Source organism: Cupressus sempervirens, chromosome 9, assembly GCF_028749045.1.
Source record: "Cupressus sempervirens isolate cs-2001-9-10 chromosome 9, ASM2874904v1, whole genome shotgun sequence".
In the NCBI taxonomy this organism is placed as follows: Eukaryota; Viridiplantae; Streptophyta; class Pinopsida; order Cupressales; family Cupressaceae; genus Cupressus; species Cupressus sempervirens.
In genome coordinates, this window is record NC_143126.1 from 407,409,305 (window position 1) to 407,435,418 (window position 26,114).

The window sequence follows — 26,114 nt, forward strand, 5'->3', positions numbered from 1 at the left end:
CCCCACCGTAACAACATTAATCGAAGTAGGGGCCTCCAAAATAAACCCAACATCAAAAACACCATTCATAGCAATCCTTGACAAAAAAATATTTTTTCCTTTTGTTTGAAAGGGAGGAATCTACTACCAAGCATATTCTTGTACCTTTCCATTAAACAACATTCTTCAATTATATTATGTTTATCACATTTTATTTATATTCATTTAATGACAAAACCACTATTTCCAAAATTTAATATCAAACGTATTAATACCTTTTCCATTAAACAACTTTTTTCAATTATATTATATTTCTCTATTCCATTAACTAGTTAATGGAGAGACACTTTTTCCAAAATTTAGTATCAAACTTATTCTGATATCTTTTCCATTAAATACTATTCTTCAATTATATTCTGATTAGTTCCCCCCTAAACAGGTAACTATTGAAACTATAAGACACCAAGTTGAGGAGAACCAATCAGATTTATGTTTATCGTATTTTACCTATTTCGAGTCAACTCATCACACCGAAGTGACCGTTATTTTCCTTTGTAAGACGATAGCTAAAGACAATTAGTGTACTACACAGTCTGATATGAACATTTTATAGATAAGGCTCATCGTTCTAGACTGCAAGAAGAGAAGAAGAAACAAGAACAGAAGCAGCAAGGCAGGTCAGGCCATTGTCATCTCTCTACAGTGTTTCCAAATTTAAATGCTTGCAATTAGTTTCAATGGCGTTTTCGCAGTTAATCACAAAAAAATGATATTTTGTTTGCATTCTACTGGACAGTTTCCAATCAATCTTTGGATAATTTTCATATTTGAAATACATTTCAAGGATGATCTATAGTTGGAACTCGTCTGATTTTGAGCTTTAGCTTTGAATGCTCACTTTGGAACAGAATTGAGAACGACAATGACAATTGGGCTTCGTCACGCTAGTTTTGGCTTTCCAAGTATGACGATTAATTCTACTTTGAAGTCTCCTGGTATTATTCAGCCTTCCCATACAGTATGGAAACCCTCCGTTTCTCAAAAGTCGAAGCAAAGAGTTTTTCTTCATGTTAGAAAGATCACAAGGCATTCCTATCCAGTTGCCCTTGCACTCTCAACCCAAGGTATGTTATTCTCTTGCATTTCCTCAGGTCAAAATTGAAACCCTAGCTGTCTGGGGACATGTTTGCTGCATGTATCTACTATCTAAACATAGTTTTTTCTGTTTAGCAAGTACGAACACAAAGTAACATTTTTTTACACAAAAGCCTATCTTTTTCTGAGTCATCGAGTGATGATAGATTACGGCATTGGTTAAGTTCTAATAGGCGTGCGTCTTCTTTTTTGTTTATGTTTCTTTTAATGCAATGTTGTAAGTAGTTTATGATATTAATGTGTTTTAGTTTCGGCTTATGCCCACCTCAGTGCACCGAAGTACATTGCAATGCATCTAAAAGGGGGAAGAGAAGTCTTAAGAAAGAGACATTATAAGTAATTATTGGGTTTCCTTTTATATACAAGCATGCCAATGATAATTTTGACGAAATAGCAGAGGAGGTTTCTGCACCAGAGTAACTGGATTGTACTATTGAAGACATGGACAGCATCTGGTCTGTGTGTAACTTCGTTAACTTGGAAGTATTAGTACGCATGTAAATTCATTGAATGTTAATGGATGGAAATTCATTATCATTCTGTTTAACTTAAACTAGTGGTGTACATTGTCGTATAGGCTTGTATATTATTGCTAAGGTGCTTCTTATTTAGCCTTTTAATTGAAGGACGGAGATCACCATTGCTAACAAAGTACTGATTTTTGTACGAGGGGTGAATTTATTTTATTAGGCTAGAAAAGTTTTTATCTGGAGCATTTTTTTCTTTTTCTTTTGTTTGTTATTTTCTTATTTGCGATTTTTAATAGTAGAAGATGAGACGCAGAAATTGTTTTTCCAGTGTCCCCCACATATATATAGAGCAAGAATAATGAACAGAAATAGCTGCTCAAATATAATAGTTGAAACACCCACAATCAGCCAAAAACTGGAAGTACATTATAGTATCAAAACTAAAGATCCTTTGAAGATGAAATCTCATTTCAAGGCATTAGCAAACATACGCATTTGCTGCAAATGGAAATAGAGTGCAAAATTGTGAATTGCCAGCAAACTGGCGCCCAAATATGGAGTTCAAATAGTGAGATAACATCAGATTTTACATTCATGAAAAAATATCATAGAAGCCCTAGATGCGTCAGTAAATGATCTCTAGGTCCTCCAAAAACCCTAGAGCCAAGCTAGAAAAATGTTTACACTGCCAAGAGAAGTATAGACCCGGCAGCAAATTGGTACGGCCAGCATAAAAAGGACTCAAACAGCAATAGACCACTCAATCCCCTTACTTTCAACCCTTCACAAATCTGCTCTATAGATCTTTTTTGCAGAAACTAAAGATACAAGTCACCAATGAAGCCCATTTGTGGTCTTTGTATTAAAACACTAGATAAATCTTGGAGCAAGGGCTTTCGTCCTCTCAAAGCCACAAGATGAACAAGCTTAACCACCAAGAGAAATCTTTAAAATATTAAATGGAAACAGAACCAAATGATCTCAAACGTCTTCCTTTGTAGACTCCCAAAACATGGGTGACCAGATCTATATAATCCATTTATTAATATTTAGCACTTCACCCCTTTTTAATTAACTTTGGACATCATATAGTCATTATTTAAATAAACAATAAAATTATACATTTAATTTGACTTTTTAATTTATCATTATTTAAATTAAAAGCACTAGACCCTAGCTCCATCAACAAACTTAAAATGGTAACACTGACAATTGGATTGGTGCCCAGGCTGACTTATAAAAAAATAACATGGGAAATCTATCCAAAAGCATTCTAGCAAAAGACATTATGTACGTTTCAACCGCCTAAGGTCAATGAAACACTTGTCACTACCAAATTGCTGGATCAAACTGTCATCATGAGTTTCCCTAATCCCAACTCACTAGTCTACGAGAATCCATTGAATAGGTTAATGGTCGACCATGCTGAAGTGCTTGGTACTGGGACACTAGATGCAGTGATCCTGATTTTAGAGCAGGCACCAATTGAGCAACTTGAGGTGTGTATGTTCTTAATTACTATGGGAAAGTGTTTCTTACAAGTTTTGACACACCATTCTCTGGGATTTAACAATGTTGGTTCTTCTTAGATAGCTGGACATATCTCTTTAACTCTCCTACATCCTTAAGTAAATTTACGTGTGAGAAAAGAAGAGTTTTCCCAGACATAAATTTAGAAGCTAGATATAGTATAACTACCCCATAATTTACCGATTACTTGATTTTACATCATTTGTGCATATTTTTGGCCAAAAGAGAGCTTTTTAAAAATGCATCTACAAATGTGGAAGATAAATTATGAAAAACACTAATCACCCATGTTTTCTCTCAAAATTACTTTCAAGGAAGTGTCAAGGTTTCCTATGGACTGACAGAGGGATCTTGGAGGAGGGTATGCTTTAACTTCTGAAGTGTGAAATCGCCAACCTTTCCTTGCATTCATTGGTGGAAGAAACATGAATGTTTGGAAATACTCAGGGAAGATTCAAATTTATCACAGAGAATTTTAAAACCACGTTTTCATAATGGATCTTACGAAGTGAAGTTTAGGAGATATCAGTGATCATCCTTGAGTATAGAGACAAAAATATGGTACCATTCTTTGGAGTTTGTAGGTGTCCATGTAGGTTTTAAGTACTATTTTGTAGTATATACTGTGTTTCTGGGCATATAAAATCAAGGGACATAACAAGAACCTAATATGAAAATATACAACAAGAACTACCAGAAAATGATGCCATAGGCTTTTCAATATTAGGGTTAAATAGACTTGACAATCTGATCCCTTAGTTTGAAGACTGGGATAATTGATATTGATCATGAATTTTCTTGAATTTGGGCTAATTCTGCTGGAGAATCATTTGAGTTTTGATTTGAAGCTCGGACATTTTTTGCACGAGGGAATAAGCTTTGTACTTCTCCTATTGATGGAATTTGTTTAGAGATGGAAGAGCAACTAGAGCCTCACAGAAATTGGAAGCAGCAGTAGACATAAAAAGAGAATGTTCTATTGAAATATGAGTATTTTTATTGTTGCCGTGTCAGTGATAAATCAGCAGTAGTACCACTAGCTATACTGTTGATGATGGATGCAGATGACATGAACTAAGGTATGAATAATGACTAGGAACCTTTACTTGGCCATGAGTGTGTACAATTGTGTAGGTATTTCTTGACATAAACCTCAAAATAAGATTTTTACCTTTGATTTCCATAGCGTCATTGACTCTTCTATCTCATTTCCTGACACAATTTAGTGACTTGAAGTTGATCATAGAGTCCATGTCATTGAACATTTGTTGCAGCCTATGCATTGTGGTCATCAAAGATCTTGTGCAATGTAATGTCCCCATTTTTGCTAGCATCGGAGTTTCAGGGATTAGCCTGTTATTGTGATCGTTGTAGACTAATTATTGTGGATAGAGGATCTTTTGAAGTAGAGAATTGGCTTGGGAGGGTCTTGTCTTCCCCACAATTCAGTAAGTTACATGTTGGTCTTCGTTTGGCTCAGAGTGGACTTCGTTTGGGCTTAGTTTCGTGTACTTACTATTTGTGGTAAGTCGGGTGTTGATTGAGATGGATCCTTTCAATTTTTGGAAAGTGCATTTGGTCACATGAGGAAATAATCAGAGTGACTCCTGTTTCAGATGATATATTTTAAGGATAAGTATTTTGGGAGTCATTATCATTTTGGTGGCCAAATTAATTATTAAATCATTAAATGGCTTATTATAAAGTCATAATTTAACTTTATAATTTCATTGGAAGTGGTCATTTATTATATGCCTAAACCAAGTATTAAATATTTAAAGTGATGTTGTTTTGGGAAGTTTCAAGAGCTGAGTTCTTTTGGGAAACTTTCCCTGTTTCTGAAGTTGAGTTCTTTTGGAAACTTTTATCATCAAAGCGTTATAAATATTAGCTCATTTCATTGGAAAAAGCATGCTTGAATATTTATTTGCTTTTGTTTCCTTTGTGGCTTTCTGAGGTTCGGAAGTTTGTGCCCTTGCCGAGGTATAAGGGTTTGGAGGCTTGAGTTGATTCCATAGCTGAGGTATTGTGGAGAATTGCTTTGATAGTCTTGTGCAAATTAATGCTGAGGTATAGTAGTTTGTCTCAACTTCTCATTTGTGGTTACTGTATTGAGAAGTGAATTAGTGTTGGTGTTAATTCTTATTTCCGAGATTGAGTTGTGAGGATTGGAGGAGTTATTGCCTTAGTATGCCTTGTGATTCTCATCTGGGAGATCAAATTGCACAGAATTGGTTTTGATACTTTGGAAAAGGGCAGCGTTTGGGCTTTTAGGAAGCCCGCAACTGGATTTGCAGGTCTGCAATTTGTATGTGAGCCTGTGTTTTATCATCTGAAGCCTGCAATCATATTTTGGCAAGATCTGTGGACATTGTATTTGCTTGTGGAGGGTGCCTATGCAGATTAAGGGGATGCCTGTGTGGACATCTGCTGGAGGTGTTTTACCCTGCAACACATAAACATCCACTGGCACATGTTGGAAGCCATTGTTTGAGAGTTTCTCCTGATATTTTTGAATGTTTGGGAGGCCATTGGGCTGGCTGCTGGTGTGAAATTTAAGTTGCAAACTGGGTATTCAAAATGCAGATTGGAAGCTGCAGACTTGGGCACCAGCATTGGTATTATCTACTGCTGCAAGGATCATATTTGAAACAGAGGTTAGCATCACTTGTTGATCGTGGATTACCAGCTTCTTATGAAATTTAAATAAATGATGGAATATGACAGCACAAGATATATGTATATGTGTGTGTGTGTGTGTAGAGATTAATATTGTATTAGAGTTTGCCCAGTCTCTACTTATTTTATATATGATTATCCATTAGATTTCTTGTGGATGCAAGTTCATAGTGTAGAATAATATTCGGTATTCATCTATGCAAAATTTAAAAACCAAATTGATCTGAAAGTTGTTAAGCATTTCCTTGCATTCTCTAGTTTGGTGTTTGGATTTTAGAATATCATTTATTTAGGAATAACTATGAATGTTTGCCAAGATGAAATACCAAATTGACTGATTAGTGGGATAAATTGGTGAAGTCAAAGTGTGTGAGTATAGCTAGGTTGAGGTAATTACAGTGGTATCAGAGCGGTTTCCTGCTAGCCTGCAGGAATTGGGCTCAGTTTGATTAGTGCTTTATTTTGGAGATTTGGTTTTCAGCGTTATGGATGGTGATAGGAGGTTTGGTATTCGTTATACTTGCAGAGGGTGTACTTCTCCGCCTAGCAATTGAGAATCTGAGATACGGGGTATTGTGAAACAGTTGGATGTGCTAGTGAATGAGCTGAATCAAAATCACAAATGAATGACCCAACTGATTTTGAATCCAAGATTTGAGTAGAGCATGATATCGCTTTTTCGAAGAGTGAAATGTGATGGATATAGTTGTGGCTATAGATGTGTGGGACATTTCTTATGAAACACTGCATGAGTTGGGCACAGGTGAGGTGGAATGTGATGAAAATTCATCCCAGGTTGAGTTAGATGATGTAGTTGTTGAAATGAGTTCTTAGGATCCTATATTTGATGGTGATGCAACAATAGTGGGTGTAGGCGCATGTGAGGATACTGTCATATCAGCAACCACTTCTGTGTCGGTTGAGCCATCTACCGAGGAGTTTAGTGGTATGTGTGCAGTTGTAGATGTGTGCCCTGATGATAGTACATATTTCATTGATGATGAAGTGAGTGGTGTCGAGGCAGAGTCATGTTATAGTTGAGAGCAACATAGTGTTGATGTTCACTTTGTGGACAATCCTATGTTTGTGATGGATGCACCATTGTCTTATGACAATCCCCTTTTTGAGATTGATGTTGGTCACTCACTTGAGTGGAGTTGGGCTTAGTTTTCACCATTTGCAGATTTAGTTCAGTTGTATGTTGGTGCAGTTGGTGATGTTCCTGTGTCCATAGGTTTTGACGTAGCTACACGTATTGTTGACATAGTTGGCATGAGTGCATATGGTTCTCCTATAGCTACGTCTCTTCCAAGGATTGTTAGTGATGATCAAGATTCGAGTCTAGTATATATTATGTGGGTGGACACAGGGAAGAAGAGTATATTGAGATCTCCTATAGAGTTATCTTTTGTTGATGCTCTGACTTTCACATCGTCAACATAGGTATTGGGTGCTATATTGCAAGTGGTGTTGATGATCCTGATGATATTGGCATGTAGTTAGTTGAATGTTGACAAGGATGCCGCACATTTTTTCATTTGGGATCTAGGTGGAGGTTGGAGTTCATTGTGTTGCTAGATTTCTTGGGGACAAGCAATCTCGGGGAGGGAGGACTGTAATGTCCCCATTTTTGCCACCATTGGAGTTTTAGGGATTAGCCTATTATTGTGATCCTTATAGGCTAATTATTGTGAATAGAGGATCTTTTGAGGTAAAGGCTTGGCTTGGGAGAGTCTTGTCTTCTCCACAATTCAGTAAGTATAGGTTGGTCTTCGTTTGGCTCAGATTGGACTTCATTGGGCTTAGTTTTGTGTACTTACTTTTTGTGGTAAGCCAAGTGTTGATTTAGATGGATACTTTCTATTTTTGGAAAGTGCATTTGGTCACATGAGGAAATAATAGGAGTGACTCCAATTTCAGACAACATATTTAAAGGATACGTATTTTGGGAATAATTATTTTGGTGGCCGAATTAATTATTAAATCATTAAATGACTTATTATAAAGTTATAATTTAACCTTATAATTTCACTTAATTTGAAGATTGAGTCACCATTGGAATGGGCCATTTATTATATGCCTAAGTCAAGTATTAAATATTTAAAGTGATGTTGTGTTGTAAAGTTTCAAGAGCTGAGTTCTTTTGGGAAACTTTCCTTGTTTCTAAAGTTGAGTTTTGTTGGAAACTTTTATCATCAAAGCATTATAAATATGAGCTCATTTCATTGGAAAAAGCACACTTGAATATTTATTTTCTCTTGTTGCCTTTGTGGCTTTTTGAAGTTTTGAACTTTGTGCCCTTACAAAGGTTTAAGGATTTGGAGGTTTGAGTTGATTCCAAAGTTGAGGTATTGTGGAGAATTGCTTTGATAGTCATGCACAAATTATTGCTGAGGTATAGTAGTTTGTCTCAACTTCTCATCTGTGGTTACTATCTTGAGAAGTGAATTAGTGTTGGTGTTAATTCTTATTTTGAGATTGAGTTGTGAGGATTGGAGGAGTTATTGCCTTAGTATGCCTTGCGATTCTCAATTGGGAGATCAAATTGCACAAAAGCGGTTTCAATTCTCAGGAAAAGGGCAGCATTTGGGCTTTTAGGAATCTTGGGACTGGAATTGCAAGTTTGTAATTTGTATGTGAGCATGTGTTTTATCATCTGAAGCCTACGATCATATTTTGGCAAGATCTGTGGACATTGCATTTGCATGTGGAGGGTGCCTATGCAGATTAAGGGTTTGCTTGTGTGGACGTCCGCTGGAGGTGTTTTACCCTGCAACATATAAACATCCATTGGCATATGTTGAACACCATTGTTTGAGAGTTTCTCCTGATATTTTTAGATGTTCGGGAGGTCATTGGGCTGATTGCTGGTGTGAGATTTAAGTTGCAAACTAGGCATTCAAACTGCAGATTGGAAGCTCAATTTCCTAGCTGTTGGGATCATTTTCATATGTGCAGACTTGGGCACCAGCATTGGCGTTATCGACTATTGCAAGGTTCATATTTGGGACAGAGGTTAGAATTATTACGAAGTAATTGGGAAATATTTCAAGAGGTCTATATATTCAAAAGAATGAAATGATGTTTCCTTAGGAAACAATCGTAAAGAATAGAAATTTTCTATTCTAGCTAAGAGAAAACTAATAGTTACCTACAACTAATTAAAGAATAGAAACATTCTATTCTAGAAACATAAAACTAAATATTAGAAACATTCTAATATTTACAGAAGATTACAATAGATAACCATTAGATACTAAACAAAGATAATAGAAACTATCTATTATCATAATATCCTCCCTTAATGGTTAATCTATCCAGAGCACAACGCTGTAAAAAAGCGTAAAAGACAGATTCTGTCTGCTCAAGGTGCTCTGCACTGTTTGCTGTGGGCTACGGACCAGATTGCTTAGATAGGGCAGCTAAGCGCTTGCGACATTCAACCTTCATGTGCCCAAACTTGTGGCAATAGTTGCATTGAATTTTTTTCTTCCCAGAGCCTTCTAAAGCTGGAGTAGAGGACCTCTGTTGAGAAGACTGCTGTGAACTAGAACCACCTTATTGCTGTCGCGATATTCAAAGATGGTTAGCATCCACTGTTTTCATGTGCCATAATTGCAACCGTTGAACTTTTGATTTCCCTCGAGCAAAATATTAGTCAGAGATGCCATAGCACGTTTTTTAGTGAAAAAGTGTAAAAATCTATGAAGGCACATTCTTCGAGGCAAAAAATGGAAGACCCAAGAATTTTGAAGGGTGAGCTAGAAGAGAGATCAAAAAACCCAAAAAGAATATGTTGTCGGTTTCTGGATCTACTGGCTCAAAAATCAAGGCACAAAATTTGAGGCACCCAGAAAAAATAGACAACCCAGTTGAGATCTCAAAAAATCCATCTAGAATCTATAAAATGTTTTTTTGATCCGGTACAAAAAATTAGGGTTTTGATAAAAAACAGCCCTGCTGCAAAAAAACCACAAAAAATGACGTGCAAAAAAAAAAGACAGATCTGGATAGAAATGGGTTGCAGAAGTTAACTAGAAGTTGACGGATTGAGATCTCTTAGAATAGAAACCATAGTCGGATTATAGAGAGAGTTGGAAGCAAATATGCATGTAAATAATTTTGATAATAAAAGGTAGATAATTTCAACCAAGAAATTATAATTATTTTCAAAAAAATTTAGAGTATTGGCTTTGATACCATATTACGAAGTAATTGGAAAATATTTGCTTGTTATTAACAGAGACCAAGAGGTCTATATATACAAAAGAATGGAACGATGTTTCCTTAGGAAACGATTGTAAAGAATAGAAACTTTCTATTCTAGCTAAGAGAAAACTAACAGTTATCTACAACCAACTAAAGAATAAAAATATTGTATTCTAGAAACAAAAACTAAATATTAGACACATTCTAATATTAATAGAAGATTACAATAGATAGCCATTACGTACTAAGCAGAGATAATAGAAACTATTTATTATCATAATAAGAATCACTGGTTGATTGTGGATTACTGGGTTCTTATGAAATTTAAATAAATGATGGAATATGTTCAGCACAGGATATATATGTAGAGATTAATATTGTATTAAAGTTTGCCCAATTTCTAGTTATTTAATAAATGATTAATCATTAGAGTTCTTGTGGATGTAAGTTCATTGTGCAGAATAATATTCGGTATTCATCTATTGAAAATTTAAAAACCAAATTGATCTGAAAACTGGTAAGCATCTCTTTGCATTCTCTAGTTTGGTGTTTGGATTTTAGAATATCATTTATCTATGGATAATTGTGAATGTTTGCCAAGTGTTTGACGAAATACCAAACTGATTGATTAGTGTGATAAATTGGTGAAGTCAAAGTGTTTCAGTTATAATTAGGTTGGTGTTATTACATGCAATGTATCAATGGTCTTTTTTGTTCCTTACATGGGGCATCTTATAAACTAATTAGAGCTAGATTGACATTGGGTACATGATCCTTAAATTGAAATCTTCATTGAATTGAATTTTTGCTTTTAATTGATCATAGCTTGGAATTTCATGATTTGTTTTCTTATGGTTATGCCATATGCAAATAATTCTTGATAGGGTTTAGGAACACAATCTTAACAATAGATCCCTACACATCCTCATAGGGAAGGAGTTTCCTTTGTATATATAGTTTTTTTTGCATAGGGTGCAAGAAACCTATTGGGAAACATGTGCTTCAAATTTGGCTAACTTGTAATAGTAAGGTGATGTTTTTCCCACCATCAAGTTGTGCTTCTAAACATATATGTTGTGAGGTTTAGATAATGGAACTCTTTTGATAATGCCCACTCCCTGGTTGCACATTAGTCTTGTGGGGCATTCTCCCTATTACAATAAGAACCATATTTGGTGTTGTTGAAGAATTTGTGTTACAACTATGGCCTTTGGATAAGTACCCAACTTTTCAATGCCCTTTTAGCCTTGATTGTGATTGCAGGTATGCATTTGACACTGGTGGTCCCCTCTAGTGTGTGCACCCATGTGCTATTATTGGTAACATTGACACTTTTTTATGTGTTCTTGGTGTAGGAAATATATTGGTGCAACTTTTTTCATATGAGCTCACAATCACCTTGTAGCACTATTTCCAATTATACCTTGGAATCAATCTCATATGCCTTATCACATGCTAATAGGCTATTGCATGTAGGTGAGATGTAAAGTTCCTATCCATTAGTGATTAGGTGTATATATATTCCACATTTGGAGGTCCTTGTGTAGACTCCAATGACATGATAACTTGCTTGTCACCATTCTCAAAACTTATTTTCTGATGTTCAAAATAGACACTTTCATTTGCTCTAAAACAAAAAAAGGCTAATATAAAACTACACTAGCACCTCCACGCAATCCCTACACAATATTGCATACTAATAGGCTTTGCATGTAGGGGAGATAAGCTTGTTGTCCCTTTCTGATTAGGTACATATTTTCCACATAAGTGCGTCCCTGTGTAGAGTCGAGTGGCATGATCACTTTCTTGTCGCCATTCACAAAACTCAGTGTTTGATGTTTAAAATATTTACTTTTATCTACTCTAAAACAATAAGGCGATTCCTATTGTACCTTAGAATTTCTCATACACACTACCACATACTAATAGGCTTTTGCATACATGTGAGACATAAACTTCCAAGTCCTTTATGATTAGGTATATACCTTTCACATAAGTAGGTCCTTGTGTGAATCCAATGGCATGAGGACTTTTCTAATGTTTAAAACAGACGATTTCCTATGATCTCATGGTCACAATCTAGCACCTCTCTTGTATCTTAGAATCAATCTCATACACACTATCACATACTAAGGCTGTTGCATGTAGGTGACATCTAAGTTCCTATATCTTTGTGATTAGGTAGGCATCTTTCATCTAATGTAGAGTCCAATGGCATGATGACTTGCTTGTCACCACTCTCAAAATTCATTGTTTGATGTTTAAAATAGACATTCTCATTTTTTGCTCCAAACTAAAAAAGGCTAATCCAATATAGTTAACATTTAGGTTTTAATCTAGTACATCCATCTCTTTCAACTTGAAGTCAACCCAAGAGTTTATGCCCTCAATATTTACCTTGACATACTGTAATTACCCAAATGGGTGCTTGTAGGTCTTATTTTCTATATACAAAATTTAGAGCAATGGGTGTAAAACTGGTTAACCCATGGCTATCCAAGTGTCTTTGATAAGCACATTCACCTCTAACCTCGTGCCAATCACTCCATTGTGCAACTGATATCCATTCATTCCAAGGGTTAGTAATAGTTCAATAATGTCCTACTTCGCATCATTTGTGCACAAAATGCAACTTGGATTGATTGTTGCTCCTTTAGGTTGTGCTGCTACACAATTCACTTTTGAGTTTCTCTAGTAACATTCTAAAATTAGACAACACCCCTCTATGGCATATAGATACGAATTTGCACAAGGCATTTCCAATTCCTTTTTTGTTCGTACTGAGTCTCTATAATCTTTTCTTGTACCTCTTGAAATATGTGTGTAACTTTCTAATGCAAACACATTGCAAAATTGGATCCAAATATGTGTAGTCTTCACCTTACATAGCTCCTTCTTACTTGGTGCAATAAGTTTGTGTTTTATATAGGCACGAGTTTCATTAGGTGACCCAACTTGACTATTTTTGTGTACTTCAGCACCTCTTATTGTCAAGACTCATTGGTTTTGAGGATGTAGGGGCACCAGGGGCAAGTAGTGAATCAACTTTCACGATCATTTACATGACTTTCTTCTACATCACTCATTAATAATCATATATAAAATTAGGGAGCTTTTGATTATTTGATCCCAATTGTAATGTTTACACATCAAAATATTTAAGGTATGTTTGGGATTGCCAGTCTTATAACATTATAAACCATGACCTCTTCCCTTGCATCTTGCTCCTCACCTACCATTGCATCCCCAGAAACATTGTGCATTCAGTTGTGGCTAGGTATGTATGGTTGTGCTCAACACTTGGTTGCCCCGTGCATCAAGCAATGCTTAAAATTAACTTTTCCATGTGCAATGAAAGTACTTGCACAAGAGAAGAATATAATTGAAAATATGCTACAAGTTCTTGATAAAACTTAAGATAATAAGCCACTTCGAGAAAGAATTCTTTCAAAAGTCTATAAAAAAGCACAATTTGCAATATGAGGATCATGAACAAACTAGTCTTTATATGTACCATACTTATGCCTTGTATGCCACTCAAGCCTACTGAACTACCTATATGACTATATAAATAATTAAATTATTAAGGGTAATCCTAGTCGTAAGTTAGTACACATATCTCAATATAATCAATGAGTTAAGGGCATATGCTTTTGAAGAAAATCTTCATTCTTCCATGTAGCATCTTCAATTAGAGAATTACACCATTTGATCGAATACTTTGTGATTACCCTTGTCCATAGCCTCTTAGTGTACATTTAAAGGATTTCCTTTTCTTCCTAAATCATTTTTCCCTCATCAAGCTTTGGTAATTAAGTTTGGGCTACAAATATTTGTCCAATAACCTTCTTCAAGAACGAAACATGGAATACTAGGTGTTTTTTTGTTGACAACTGCAATTTGTATGCTACATCGACAATTCTCAACAAAACCTTATAAAAACCATAATACTTGGATGCATGATTGCTACCATCATTTTATTGATTTAGTTACATTTGCTTATAGGTTTTTTGCACAAATACCAAATCTCCTTAAAGGTGATGCTGATCCACCTATTGCTTAATTCTATTTTAACCTATTGCCATGTTTTCCATAAGACTGCCTCTTGTTTATGATTGATATACTTTTCAGCTGTTTGAACTTCGAAGTCTTAGACCCTTGGGTGTGCCCATGAAGAGATGATTTATGGTGGATACTACCCATATAGTGCCAAAAATGGAAACATATTGGATGAAATATGGAAAGAGGTGTTGTAACACTATTCTGGTGATGGAAGCCTTTGCACCTGCACCCATCTCTCTTTTTTATTTGAAGCAAAACATTAAAGATAAATCTCCAAGCACTCATCGCCAAATTTGTCCATTTGGATGGGGATGATGTGATGAGCAATGTGAAAGCTAAGTTCCCAAACACAAAAAAATAAATCAACTTAAAGATTACTCATAAATATAGGAATTACAATAATTTAGTATGACCTTTAGCTAGTGGATATGGGGCACAACATATATGCACCCCTCCCAAGTGTTAAATAGTGGAAGTCTTTTATACTTCCATTGAATAATGGTGCATATATGTTGCCCCATAGACAGCACCTGACCTTTATGGTCCTATGCAATTTTTGAATGGTATCCATAGAAGTTGTTGCTGTAAACGGGTGTGAAAAAGTACAAAATGTGTATATTAGGTGACATTTTTTTCTTTAGACTTGGGCAAACCTATGATGAATCCATGGACACCTCTGATCACCTCTTGCTTGGAATAGATGGTGGTTGTAGAAGACTTTAGTCTTAATTGTTTCCCTTTACTTTGGTGGCATACCATGTCATCTACTACAAATTTATGGACATCCCTTTTGAGACCATCTCAAAAGAAATATTGCTTGATTGATAAGTCTTTAAGAATCTTGAGTTCCCATCTATTGGAGAAGTATGTAATTTCTGCAACATCTTAAGATAAGGTTTTGTTGTGAGGTTTTCACATCATCGCCCCAAAATTTTGGGGACTCCCTTTTTTTCGATTGCCTTAGCAATTTTCAGTCCAGAGGTTTCAAATTTGAAGATTTCACGTCTTGGACACCTTCAGGGCCAGTGGGGAGAGGGTTAGATTTATTTTCACCCAGTTTCAACTTGATTTTTCGGAGCCACCAATTTCATCCTTAGGCTGAACAAATTTTAAAAGAGCAACACTTGGCGGGATAAAATTGTAAATTTTGCACTTAGACATTTTCTTTTGAAAATTTGGATATAATTGTATAAATTTGGATAATTTTCAAAAAATGAAAATTTTATTAAATCTGGTCTTTTGGAAAATCTTGATTATTTTTGGTGAAAAGGATTAATTTTTGTGATGGTGAAATAAAATTGCAAAATCGATTTTAGGCTCTAGAGAAATAATTTTATTTGTGTTAAAAAGCTAAAATTGCTTAGCTAAATCGATTTGGAGAGAAATTGCAAAAAAATTGGTTTTAATAGATTAAAATTGCCTTGAAAACTTTTTGCCTTTAATGAAATTGGTAATTTAATATTGAAAAAATGGCTTTTGGTTAGCCAAAATCCAAATTTAATGACGTATTAATTACTAAACCCCCCATTAAATGGAAATATTTAACACCCTCAAGGCATTATTTAATTTCTTTTTGCAATTTAGAACTAATTGGCAATTTAGAAAGTTAATTTTTATCATGGCAAAATTAATTTTGGTTAAGTATTTAATTGTGGGCCATAATTTTGCATTAATTATTTGTTTTTCTTTCTCCTAGGGTCCAAGAAGAAAGTTGGGTATAAGAGGAGGCCTCTCTCCCATTTCTTCCTCACTTCTCACTTCTCCTTCTCAAGGTTTTGGTGATTTTGCAAGAGCAGATCTACACTCTTCTTGCTTGGCGAATTTTGTGGAGGGCGAAATTTGTGGAGGCCGAATTTTGTGGGAGCCGAAATTTGTGGGAGCCGAATTTTGTGGGAGCCGAAATTTGTGGAAGATAAAATTCTAATTTTTTCAAGAGGCTGCAATTTTTGCCCTAGGTTGGGTAATTTTATTTGGAGGTGAATTGCATGATAAATTTCTGATTTGCAAGGGATTTGAAATTCTTGAAGTCATATCCTAGGTTCCGAAAAGTCGCTGTAAGATTATTGGTTAAGGTGAATTTTCATCATCTAGAGTTGCAAGGGGTGCTTAAGCTGACATCCATCTTTCGTTCTAGTCTAAGGATTGCTCCGCTTGGTTCTTCTTGCCTTCTGGTCCACCACTCTACCATCCCGTAATAGGGCAACGAGCATGGAGGATGGTAGTGCAAGTAAGAATCCCAAGCGGGCGAACAATAAGAAAGACAAAGAGGATATGATGCCCAAAACTTCCTTCTTCTCGAAAATGAAGAGAATAACCGACACCAATATCGGTACAGTGGACATGATACGGATGAGGGACAGACTAAAGGAAGGACAATCCCCCTTGGCAAAGAGGATATCAATGAGACAGATTTTGGATCGAGATTGGATGAGCTGGGAAAGGTTGCCATCAGGAAGAAGCATTTGGGCACCCTTTCCTCTCTCAGTGCTTTTATCGGATTTGCGAAGGAATATGAGAAGGATCCTGAAAAGATGCTACAAGCAACAAGCAGCGTGGTGAAGTCAGCAGAACTCTGGGCAAAGCACACACCTTGTCCTCCTATGGAAGAAGTTAACGAAAGGCTAGCTGAGTTCATTGCCTTAGCTAAGAAAATGAAAGAAAAGGGAAGAGTTATATTAGAAGATCATTTGATGTAAGCCCAAGTGGCAATTTCTCCTTTTCTTCTAGAATAAGACAAGTGTCTGTTTCTGATTGGCCACCATTTTGGTGCCTTCTCATTGGTTGCCACTTTTTGCACTTTTTTTATTGGTCCATTGATGAGGTGGCAACTTCTCATTGGCTGATGGGGTGGCAACCCTAATTAGGGTTTTGAGGATCCAATCTGGATTGTTGATCTTGTTTTGATCTCCACCGTCCGTTGTATTTCTGGCCCCTATAAAAGGCCATTTGCTCTCCTTTGTAAAGGGGTTGGAGAAATTGTTGCGAAGATAATACCAAAATTGCTCTCTTTTTCATTGTTGCGATTTGCATGTTGATTAAGAACATTGGGTATTATTGCATGTTTTCTACTCCCACTTACTTAGATTTCCTTTCAAGTTGTTAAAGTTGGTTTCATTTCAAGTTGCTAGGTAGGAGTGAAGTAGATGGATAGTTGTATGGTAGCATTGGTAAATGTTTGATAGGGATCAATACTAGACCACTAGCATCCTAGCGGCTGGTTGGGAAGCTTTGTGTGGTAAACTAGTTTATTATTCTTTCGAATCATTGCACCTGTGGAAGTGAGGCTGCTGGTCAGCTCTCATTAGGTTCGATCCCTGTCCATTTGCTAACCTTCCATTCATAGGAGTAGGAGTAGAATAGTGAATAGTTGGGTAGTTGAAGTTTAGAGAGAAGGAAGTTAGAGTAGGTCGAGTATTAGAACACATCCACTCACCTTCCACCACCATCACTTTGCCATCAACATCACCATTGGCAGACACATCCTCCATCATTGCCACCATCAACATTATCTGCCTCTGCATGTTTCACAAACCGAACCACCATCACCTTCATTCCACCGAAGTCCAAGTCATCCTTGAATGAATAGCATAAGGCCGCCTACGTGATTACCAGCAAATCACATCGATAAAACTGAGTGAGTATCCAACAGTGTAAGGAACATTGGAGTTATACTCATGTCCCATGAGCAATAACTTTTCAAGAGAGGAATTGTATGTTTGATACTCTGTATCGAATATTCAAATCCTAATATGTTATGTAAGTGATACAAAACTCGCATCAACAGGTTTGAGTTCTGTTGGTAAATAGATTTGTCACTGTGATAGTTACTTTTGAAACTGACACTATTTGCCCTGTGAACAGTGACAACTGTGCCAAGAGTTGGAAAGATTGAAACCGATCATTACCAAATTACAATCTTCCTCTGCATTTGAGAGGGGCAGCTTCCTCATAAGATAAATTTTTAATTTTTCAAATAAAGACAATTACAACTTAGAATAAAGAAAGGAAACCATTGATGACGAATGCACCACATGACTTCAATGTTTCCATAAAATTGATGTAGGCTGCTAATGAAAACCAACAAGAACTACGCTTGAGAGCTATCATCAACACAATGTTAATTCAATGATTCGTGAATATTTACATCATACTATGAAAATATTCAGACTGATGAATCAACACTTCAACAATTCAGATTCAGTAGAAAAGAGAACGCAAAATGTACTTTCTTTTATTTCTTAGCACCAAGAATATAAGAAATGACTGATTGCAAGAACAACAATTGTACACACTTTCCAAAAATTGTCTTGTTATCAAAACATGAGTGTTCCCTATCTCCAAGTCCAAAAAAGTCCCCTGTTACATTGAGATTCATGAATTTATATGTCATTCTAGCTTAAATAACTTTTCGGGTTCGTAACCACTCAAAAAGTTAGAGTTTCGAATTTGGAATGCATTTGAAAACAAACTCTAACTCTAACTCATATGAATAAAAACTCTAGATCCTAACGCTAGTTACAATAAGTGACATAAGTCACTTTTCACCATAAGGTAGTTAAAAATCTACTGCAGAGAAAAGACCACAATGTTGATTTCGTTGAGGTAGCCTTCCATCTTCATATTAAATTGATGATCGAGCATCAATGATTAACTTAAGACATTTATTGATGTCATTTGTCTTCCTTGGGTTGCTGTTGGAATTTCAAAAGTTTTAATCTCATGCTTCAGAGTTGATGAGCTTTGAAGTCTTTGACTGCACACCCAAAAATTGATTTTTGCATATTTTGATTCCCTTTGTGTCATTTGAGTTTCACGACATGGTTGGGAGAGGTTAGCAAGCTCTTTTTTTTTTCTAATGCATACTCGCACCAATCATATTTTCAAAACTTTGATTTGGGCAATTATATCAAACATATTGCTGCCTTGCTTGTCATTTATATCCCACAGCTTCTGAAATGTCTCAACATATATTTTGCCTGCAAAATGCCCATACTCCTCATGGATCAAGGATTATATGTGCAAAATTATGCTTTACCAACTTCCTAGCTTCAGTTTGGTTGAATGATTATCCTTGTGTTCTCCATACTCAATGCCCATGATATGGCCAATGCTTTGAGGAATTCGATCAAACAGTTCACGTGCTTGGTTTGTTTTAAATCGAGCGGAAATCTGTTAAGCAACCACACTGCTATCAAACAGTTTACATACCTTCTTTTGGAAAATTTTGCATTAAATCTTTCATATCATTCCATGGGATCATCATTGGCATAGATGGAAGACTCGCCGGTTACTCGGTGAGTTTTTAAAACTCGCCGAGTATTTTGGGACGGCGAGTAAATCGCCCACAAACTCGCCTGCCAAAAAACTCGGCGTGAGTCCAAAAACTCGCCGAGTAATCGGCGAGTTTTAGTCAAAAACTCGGCGACTTATGTAAAAAAACTCGCGGTTCAGGGAACCCGCGGCCAGACGCCTAAATAGGTCAAAATGCATTGTTTCTTTCATTTGTGTGGAGCAAAGAAGGTTTTAGCTGAGTGCAAGTGATTAAAGACAGATTGGAGTGGATTTTGGAGGATTCTAACCGAATTTAGAAGAGAAATTTCTTTCCAGGTATGTTCATCTTATCCTTGTTTGAAAACTTTTTATAGTTTTAAGCAAAGCTTTTATTGTTTTTGTTGTTGTTTGTAAATGATTTCAAATCATTTGAAAGTTGAAACCCTAGTGGCTAGTTGTTCTAAACTTCTAGCTTCTAAGTTCTAACTCTAAGTTCTAACTTTGTTTATTCGTTTTTCTATAAATTTAATTATTTATGTGTAGGGCAGCGGACAAGCATTAAGAAAACATGACAAACCCGCAAGAAGAGTGGCCACAAACACCATGCCCATTTGGATATATAGGCACTCGGCCTAAAAATGCAAGAGATAAGGCATGGCGGTATGCCTATGAAGCTCCAAGTCCAAATGATATTGGGAAGGTGATATGCATTCCCTGTGAGAGAATTATTTCTGGAGGCATAAACCGCCTCAAATACCACCTTGCAGGCATAAAGAAACATGACTCAAATCCTTGTCTCAAGGTAACTGATGAAGAAAAAAGATTCATCCATGCCCTACTTGCAGCTGCTGAAGAGAAAAAATTGTATAGGGAGAGGGCAAAATTATCTATGAGGGCAGCCATAGCTGAATCTGAAGGAGCTCCTTTTGATATGCAAGAGGAAGAAGAAGCACTTGAGAACATACCAGGATCTCTTCGTGGCCCACGGATCCGCAAACAAAATTTCTCTTTTACCGGTTCCACTTCTTCTACATCTCCTACTTCTTCATCATCACCATCCGGATCCCCATCAGGGATAGGTGGTTATTTTGTGCCCAGGAACACACCTGAAGCACAGCCATCATTAGAGGGCACTGCATGGTTTAAGGAGGTGCATGAGCAAATTGATATTGCAGCAGCTGATTTTTGGTTTTTCAACAATATCTCAATGAATGCCGCTGATAGTCCCTATTGGGTCAATCTGGTGAATGCAATGACAATATCAAGCAAAGGGTACAAGCCGCCTAATCGCAAGGATATGAGTGGAAGGTTAGTATTTTACTATTTAGTAATTGTAAATAATTGAGATTCACTTTAGTTCATTGTTATATTTTAAATCTTAATTGTTATAACTTATTTCCTAATTTTTTACTAACACTTACACTTTATTTAATATTACACTTAAATTTTGTAGGTTGCTTGACAAAGCGGTTGGTAGGGCAAGATTGTTGATAGAAGACCAAAAGAAAGAGTGGAAGAAGTATGGCTGCACCATTTTATCTGATGGGTGGACAGATGGAAGAAGTAGAACCATTATTAACTTCTTGATTGCTTGCAAAGATGATGTGGTGTTTTGGAAATCTGTCGATGCCTCCAACAAAGTGAAAAATGCAGCCACATTGGCTTTAATGTTGGAGAATGTTGTCATGGAGGTGGGAATAGAGAATGTGGTGCAAATAATCACAGATAATGCAGCAGCATATGTGGCAGCAGGTAGATTTAATTTTTTATATTTGAATCAATATGAATCATGAATGTAATGCTATGGTATTATTCAATTTAGATTTGATGTAATTTGTAAATACTAAATATGGAAAGTTTGTTACTGATTATTGATTTTTTGCTAATCTTTTAGGTAGAATCCTCCAAGAGAGGCATCCCACACTTTTTTGGTCACCTTGTGCAGCACATGTCCTTGACCTTCTTTTGGAGGACATAGGAAAACTTGATTGGGTGAGTCCAGTTGTGGAAGATGCTAGGCGAGTCACGAAATATATCTATAATCACCCATGGGTTCTCAGTTTGATGAGAAAAGCCACTAAAGGCAAAGATTTGATGAGACCTGCTATGACAAGGTTTGCAACGGTCTTCTTGACGTTGCAAAGTATTCTTGACCACATATTGGCTTTGAAGCAAATGTTTGTGTGTGCTGATTGGGTTGCTTCACCTTACTCAAAGAAGCCCGAAGGAGAAGCTGTGGCACGAATAGTCTTTGATGATATCTTTTTTGCAAAGGCTAAGGAGATTGTGAAGGTAACTTCATTATATTTTTAGTTTATTCAAGTTTCATTTTCAATTCATAACTTACTATGTTATTAACTAATTTGTATTTTTCAAATTTCAAATGTAGATGTCTCTGCCCCTGGTTCTAGTCTTGCGCACATGTGATGGGCAGCAATCCCCAATGGGAGGTCTTTATGAGGCCATGGATAGGGCGAAAGAGGTTGTTAGAAGTTACTATCACGGGGACAGTCTCAGATTTGACCCCATTTGGGAAATAATTGATAGGAGGTGGAACAATAAGCTCCACCAACCTATTCATGTAGCAGGCTACTTCCTCAATCCCAAATTCAGGTACTATGATAATTGATTGTCCTTGAAGTTGGGATTTTAATAAGTCTTTATTTTACTTTACTTTTTAAGGTTGTGTAGTAAGACTTGATATCATTTTCTATTTGTTTTAGGGCTGATGATTCCTACTCAGATCCTAATGGAGAGGTCATGGAAGGTCTCTCTAAATGCATTGAGAGAATGATATCAAGTGAAGAGGAGAGAGACCTTATTGTGACCGAACAACAAATCTATGTGGAATCAAGGGGTCCTTTGTTCTCTTCTATGCTAGCAAAGAGAGCAAGATCTACTCAAGCACCAGGTAAAGCGTCAAACTTTAAAACTTTTGCTAATTGATAAGTTGTGCTTCTGATTTTGTTTTTTATTGCTTTATAACTTTTTAAATTTTGTTTTGCAGATGCTTGGTGGGCAAGTTGGGGTGGCAATACCTCCAATTTAAGGAAATTTGCTCTCAGAGTCCTATCCCAACCTTGTAGCTCATCCCATTGTGAGCGCAATTAGAGCTTATTTGAGTCCATCCATACAAAGAAAAGAAACAGAATGACTCAAAAACGGCTTAATGACCTTGTTTATGTGCACTATAATCTTAAGTTGCACATAAAAAAGTCACAGCTCTTAGAACTACCTGGTCCGCTTGATCTAGATGAGATAGATCCTTATTTTGATTGGACAGCACAGGAGCCAAGTCCATTTTTTACACCAGATGAGATCGCTGATTTGGAGAGGCAGGCCATGGAGGGGGAGGTTGACACTGATTTTCAGTTCACTATGGATGACATTGAGGATGAGGACGAGGATGATGATGATTCAGGCGAGGATCAGACATTACCATTAGGTGGAGATGCATCCTCTTCTAGGACGCCGAGCCAGTCAGTAGGGACGTCGAGCGAGGGGGCACAGCCACAGAGTTCATAGTCACGCAGCTCACGCCCTATCCCAGTGCGGGGCACTTCTTCTAGGACTAGACCCCCTCGCTTTCCTGCTAGTGCAAGTGGAAAGAGGAAGATGTGATTGGCATTGTCACATTGTATTGATGTATTTAGACTTTTAGTATTTACTTCTAGTTTGACAGATTGAAACTATTTAGTAATTTACTATTTTGCTTCCTACCATGAGCATTCTGCATGAGAATGCAATTTTGTACGCATTATGCATTTATATATATCTAAACTTTGTTTCTTTCTTTTGTATTGTCTTTAATTAACTTATTAGATGCATCTTCTCATTAAATTTTGCAAAATAAATGTATTTTCAATTAAATATCAGCGGTTTTTTAGGTTCCCGAGTTTTTCCCGAGTTTTTTTTTTAAATCGCCGAGTTTTTCCCGATTAAACTTTTGGGGGGCTTGGCGAGTTTTTGCATTTGGCGAGTTTTCCAACTATGATCCTTGGAGTTGTTATCTCAAACCATTCAAGCATATAGCCTTGACATTAGTAAGAATGCATTCTATCAAATGGTTATAACCTGTTCTGAGCTCCTGTCAAGCCTGCGGTTGGAGAAGTAATAGACATTCAGCCAAACAATTTATGTATCTTTTTGATGTTTTCATCATGGTTCTGGTCAGCTTCGATTGTACACCTGTGATCTGCATTTATTTGAGAATGACAATCAAATAATTCATTTGCCTTGCTAAGAAATTTAGTCAAACAGTTCACGTGCTTGGCCTCCTTCACATCAACAACGGTTCCATGCATATCTTTACCGGAGGCAAGATAAAGTGTAGACAAATTCTGACTCTACTCGTGGCCCATTCCATGCCTTAGAGACTTCTGAAGCTTCACCGACGATTCAATGGTTTCTCAATAACTATGAAGTCAACTTTCACATCTATTGATTACCTACAGCTGAATGAACAAACAAAACCTCAGATGTAGATTGCCCATTTCGTGGCATGACAGCTTGCAAGTGAAGCATTGTATCAAATAGTTCATGTGCATTAGATTAGATTTTAGACCTGCCAATTGTATTACAATGGAGATTCTTAAAGATAATAATCATGCCCCAACAACCATTCACAAGCCTTAAAATTATGTTATTTTTGCGCACAACATGGATATTTTGTATGTAATATGACATGTCAAACATGTTTGTTTTTAAAATTGCCTGCACGGTCCATATTAAACTTAGCAAGTTCACTAGGACTCTTGCAAAACAATCACATTGCCTAGTATTCTACATTTGGCACACATTTCAAATGCCTGAGCCTCACATTAACAAAATTATCACATTGAGGTGGCAATTAGTGCTCCATCTGCCTGTACGCATTCTTCATTTTTCATTGCTTTGCATTGATTTCTTTGACTTCAATATTCTGCCAAAGGAATAGCAGACATGCATTGAAGAAGATATTTTAGCCTGATGAAGACTTTCTGATTTTCATTCCTCCATTGCCTGCATCTTTACATAAACTCTATATAGTAGTTAGTCAAAGTTGGTGTTTGGCTTCAAAAGTTCGGGTTAAGATTAGGGCAAAGTGTTTGAGTACGTAGTGAGAGATGATTTTAGTACGTGGTGAGAGAAAACTTTTAGTATGTATAGAGAGGTAGCCAAATCCGAACTTCTCTCTAGAAGTTTTAGTACGTGGAGGGAGGTAGTACGTAGAGAGATGGATTTGGTACAGGGAGAGAGAAGGTTTTAGTACGTAGAGAGAGGTAGTTTTGAATAGTGGGGACATTAACCTCTCTCTCTATTTCACTCCGGAACCAAAACATTTTTTCTAACTCCTCGAGTAAAATATCAAGGCAATAGCTTGCGCTATCTGGGGATAAGGACCATGCAGGATGCTGAATGAACCCAGACTTAAACAATAGCAATGCTTTATCATAAGGGCTATAGAGTCACCCAAAAAGGAGATAAATACATGAAAGAGGACTAGGTATGCCAAAATTGGGAACACAAACCAAAGAAAAGGGAGGAAAAGACACAACAAAAACTCCTAACATACATATGTACATGGTAGGAAACCCCTATCTTCGATAGCTCTAACTCCAAATGATTCATGCAAACCCATTGATTGGCTGGGAAAAGTATATGCCATGGTGACTTAATAGGCGACAACTCCCCATTACTCGTGAACTCAAATGTAGGTCTTCTCCTTGGATTCCAAATTTTTGAGTCCTAACATGGTCCATTACTTTGGACAAGGGAATGCATCCAGATTCCAAATAACCATGTTTCATCAAAAATCTCTGACTCTGGATTCAATTCTCCTTCATGATGTATGTCATGAATGACTCCATCTTGAAAGAATTGTAGAATTAGATTTTCAAGTTTCTGAATTCATCTTTGATCCTCTCTTCTACTTGGCAAGCTCTTTACTTGAATTTGTAGTGATTGGTCATCATGAAGTCCTGAACTCATTTCTGACACCAGGCACTCTTTCTTTCCCATGGGCATGATTATGGTCGAATCTTCTGTAAAATTATTCCAACCTAGATGCATATCCGTGTTCGATTGAATCTTCTTATGACCCATTTCTTCTTCCTCATCTTCCAAAAGATCATCTCGAGTTTTTAGGCACTTCTGAGTTACATTGATACCATCTTCAACATGGTTGGTCATAACTTGAAGTTCCCTTCCGTCAATATCAAAATTCTCTATTTGAAGGGCTTTATGATGGCTAAGACTAGAAGATATCAAACCTCATATGGGATTGCCTTCATACAATTGTGACGTGAAGCAACCTGTGGAGCTATAGTCATTGAACCTTGTCTTTGAATACCAACTCACGAATCGTCAATAGAAATGCCTCCCTCTGAGAATAAAGGATTAAAGTAAACATTTTCTTCATAGAGGAAATTACCATTCAAGGATTTTGAGCACAAGCTTGGAGTAATTACATCATAAGATCTTCCTTCATCAAATTCCTCCATAAGATTCCTTGCTAAATCATTACTTCTTTTATCATGGTTATTCTTCTCATAAAAGATCTTTGACGTAGGATTTTCTATTTGGTGAGAAGGCTCAAAAAGAGGATTTCTTTGACCTTTGAATGATCCATAGGATTTGAATTGCGCTTCCATTGGATCGGAGGAACTTGTCGCCATATTCATACAACTTTGATTTTCAATATGTTCAATGACATCTATGTCCTTTTGAATCATCGATTCTTTTCCAAGACATCTTTCATGAAATGTGAAAGTTGGCATG

At 36.5% G+C, this 26,114-nt stretch overlaps 2 protein-coding genes across 3 annotated transcripts in view; both read left to right on the plus strand.

The window, feature by feature from the left end:
- Positions 1 to 462: 462 nt before the first annotated feature.
- The window catches only part of LOC149538984 (uncharacterized), a 53,231-nt gene continuing 27,579 nt past the window's right edge, over positions 463 to 26,114 (plus strand). The window contains exons 1-2 of one of the 2 annotated variants that reach the window (XM_089800373.1): positions 463 to 656; positions 776 to 1,103. In XM_089800373.1, the coding sequence (XP_089656499.1) occupies positions 902 to 1,103 (202 nt within the window). In that variant the 5' untranslated portion in view covers positions 463 to 656; positions 776 to 901. The remainder of the gene's footprint in view (positions 657 to 775; positions 1,104 to 26,114) is intronic. The other variant, XM_089800374.1, reaches the window with a different exon arrangement.
- Positions 19,648 to 23,149, plus strand: LOC149538985 (uncharacterized). Its single transcript, XM_089800372.1, has 6 exons — positions 19,648 to 20,663; positions 20,809 to 21,107; positions 21,250 to 21,647; positions 21,745 to 21,968; positions 22,079 to 22,266; positions 22,363 to 23,149. Exons 1-6 carry the CDS (start codon positions 19,924 to 19,926, stop codon positions 22,464 to 22,466), a joined length of 1,953 nt encoding a protein of 650 aa, XP_089656498.1. The 5' UTR covers positions 19,648 to 19,923; the 3' UTR covers positions 22,467 to 23,149.

Coding starts and splice junctions, on each gene's coding strand:
- LOC149538985 (XM_089800372.1), top strand. CDS start 19,924: ATGACAAACCCGCAAGAAGAGTGGCCACAAACACCATGCCCATTTGGA. Junction 20,664..20,808: donor CGCAAGGATATGAGTGGAAG/GTTAGTATTTTA, acceptor TAAATTTTGTAG/GTTGCTTGACAAAGCGGTTG. Junction 21,648..21,744: donor AGGCTAAGGAGATTGTGAAG/GTAACTTCATTA, acceptor TTTCAAATGTAG/ATGTCTCTGCCCCTGGTTCT.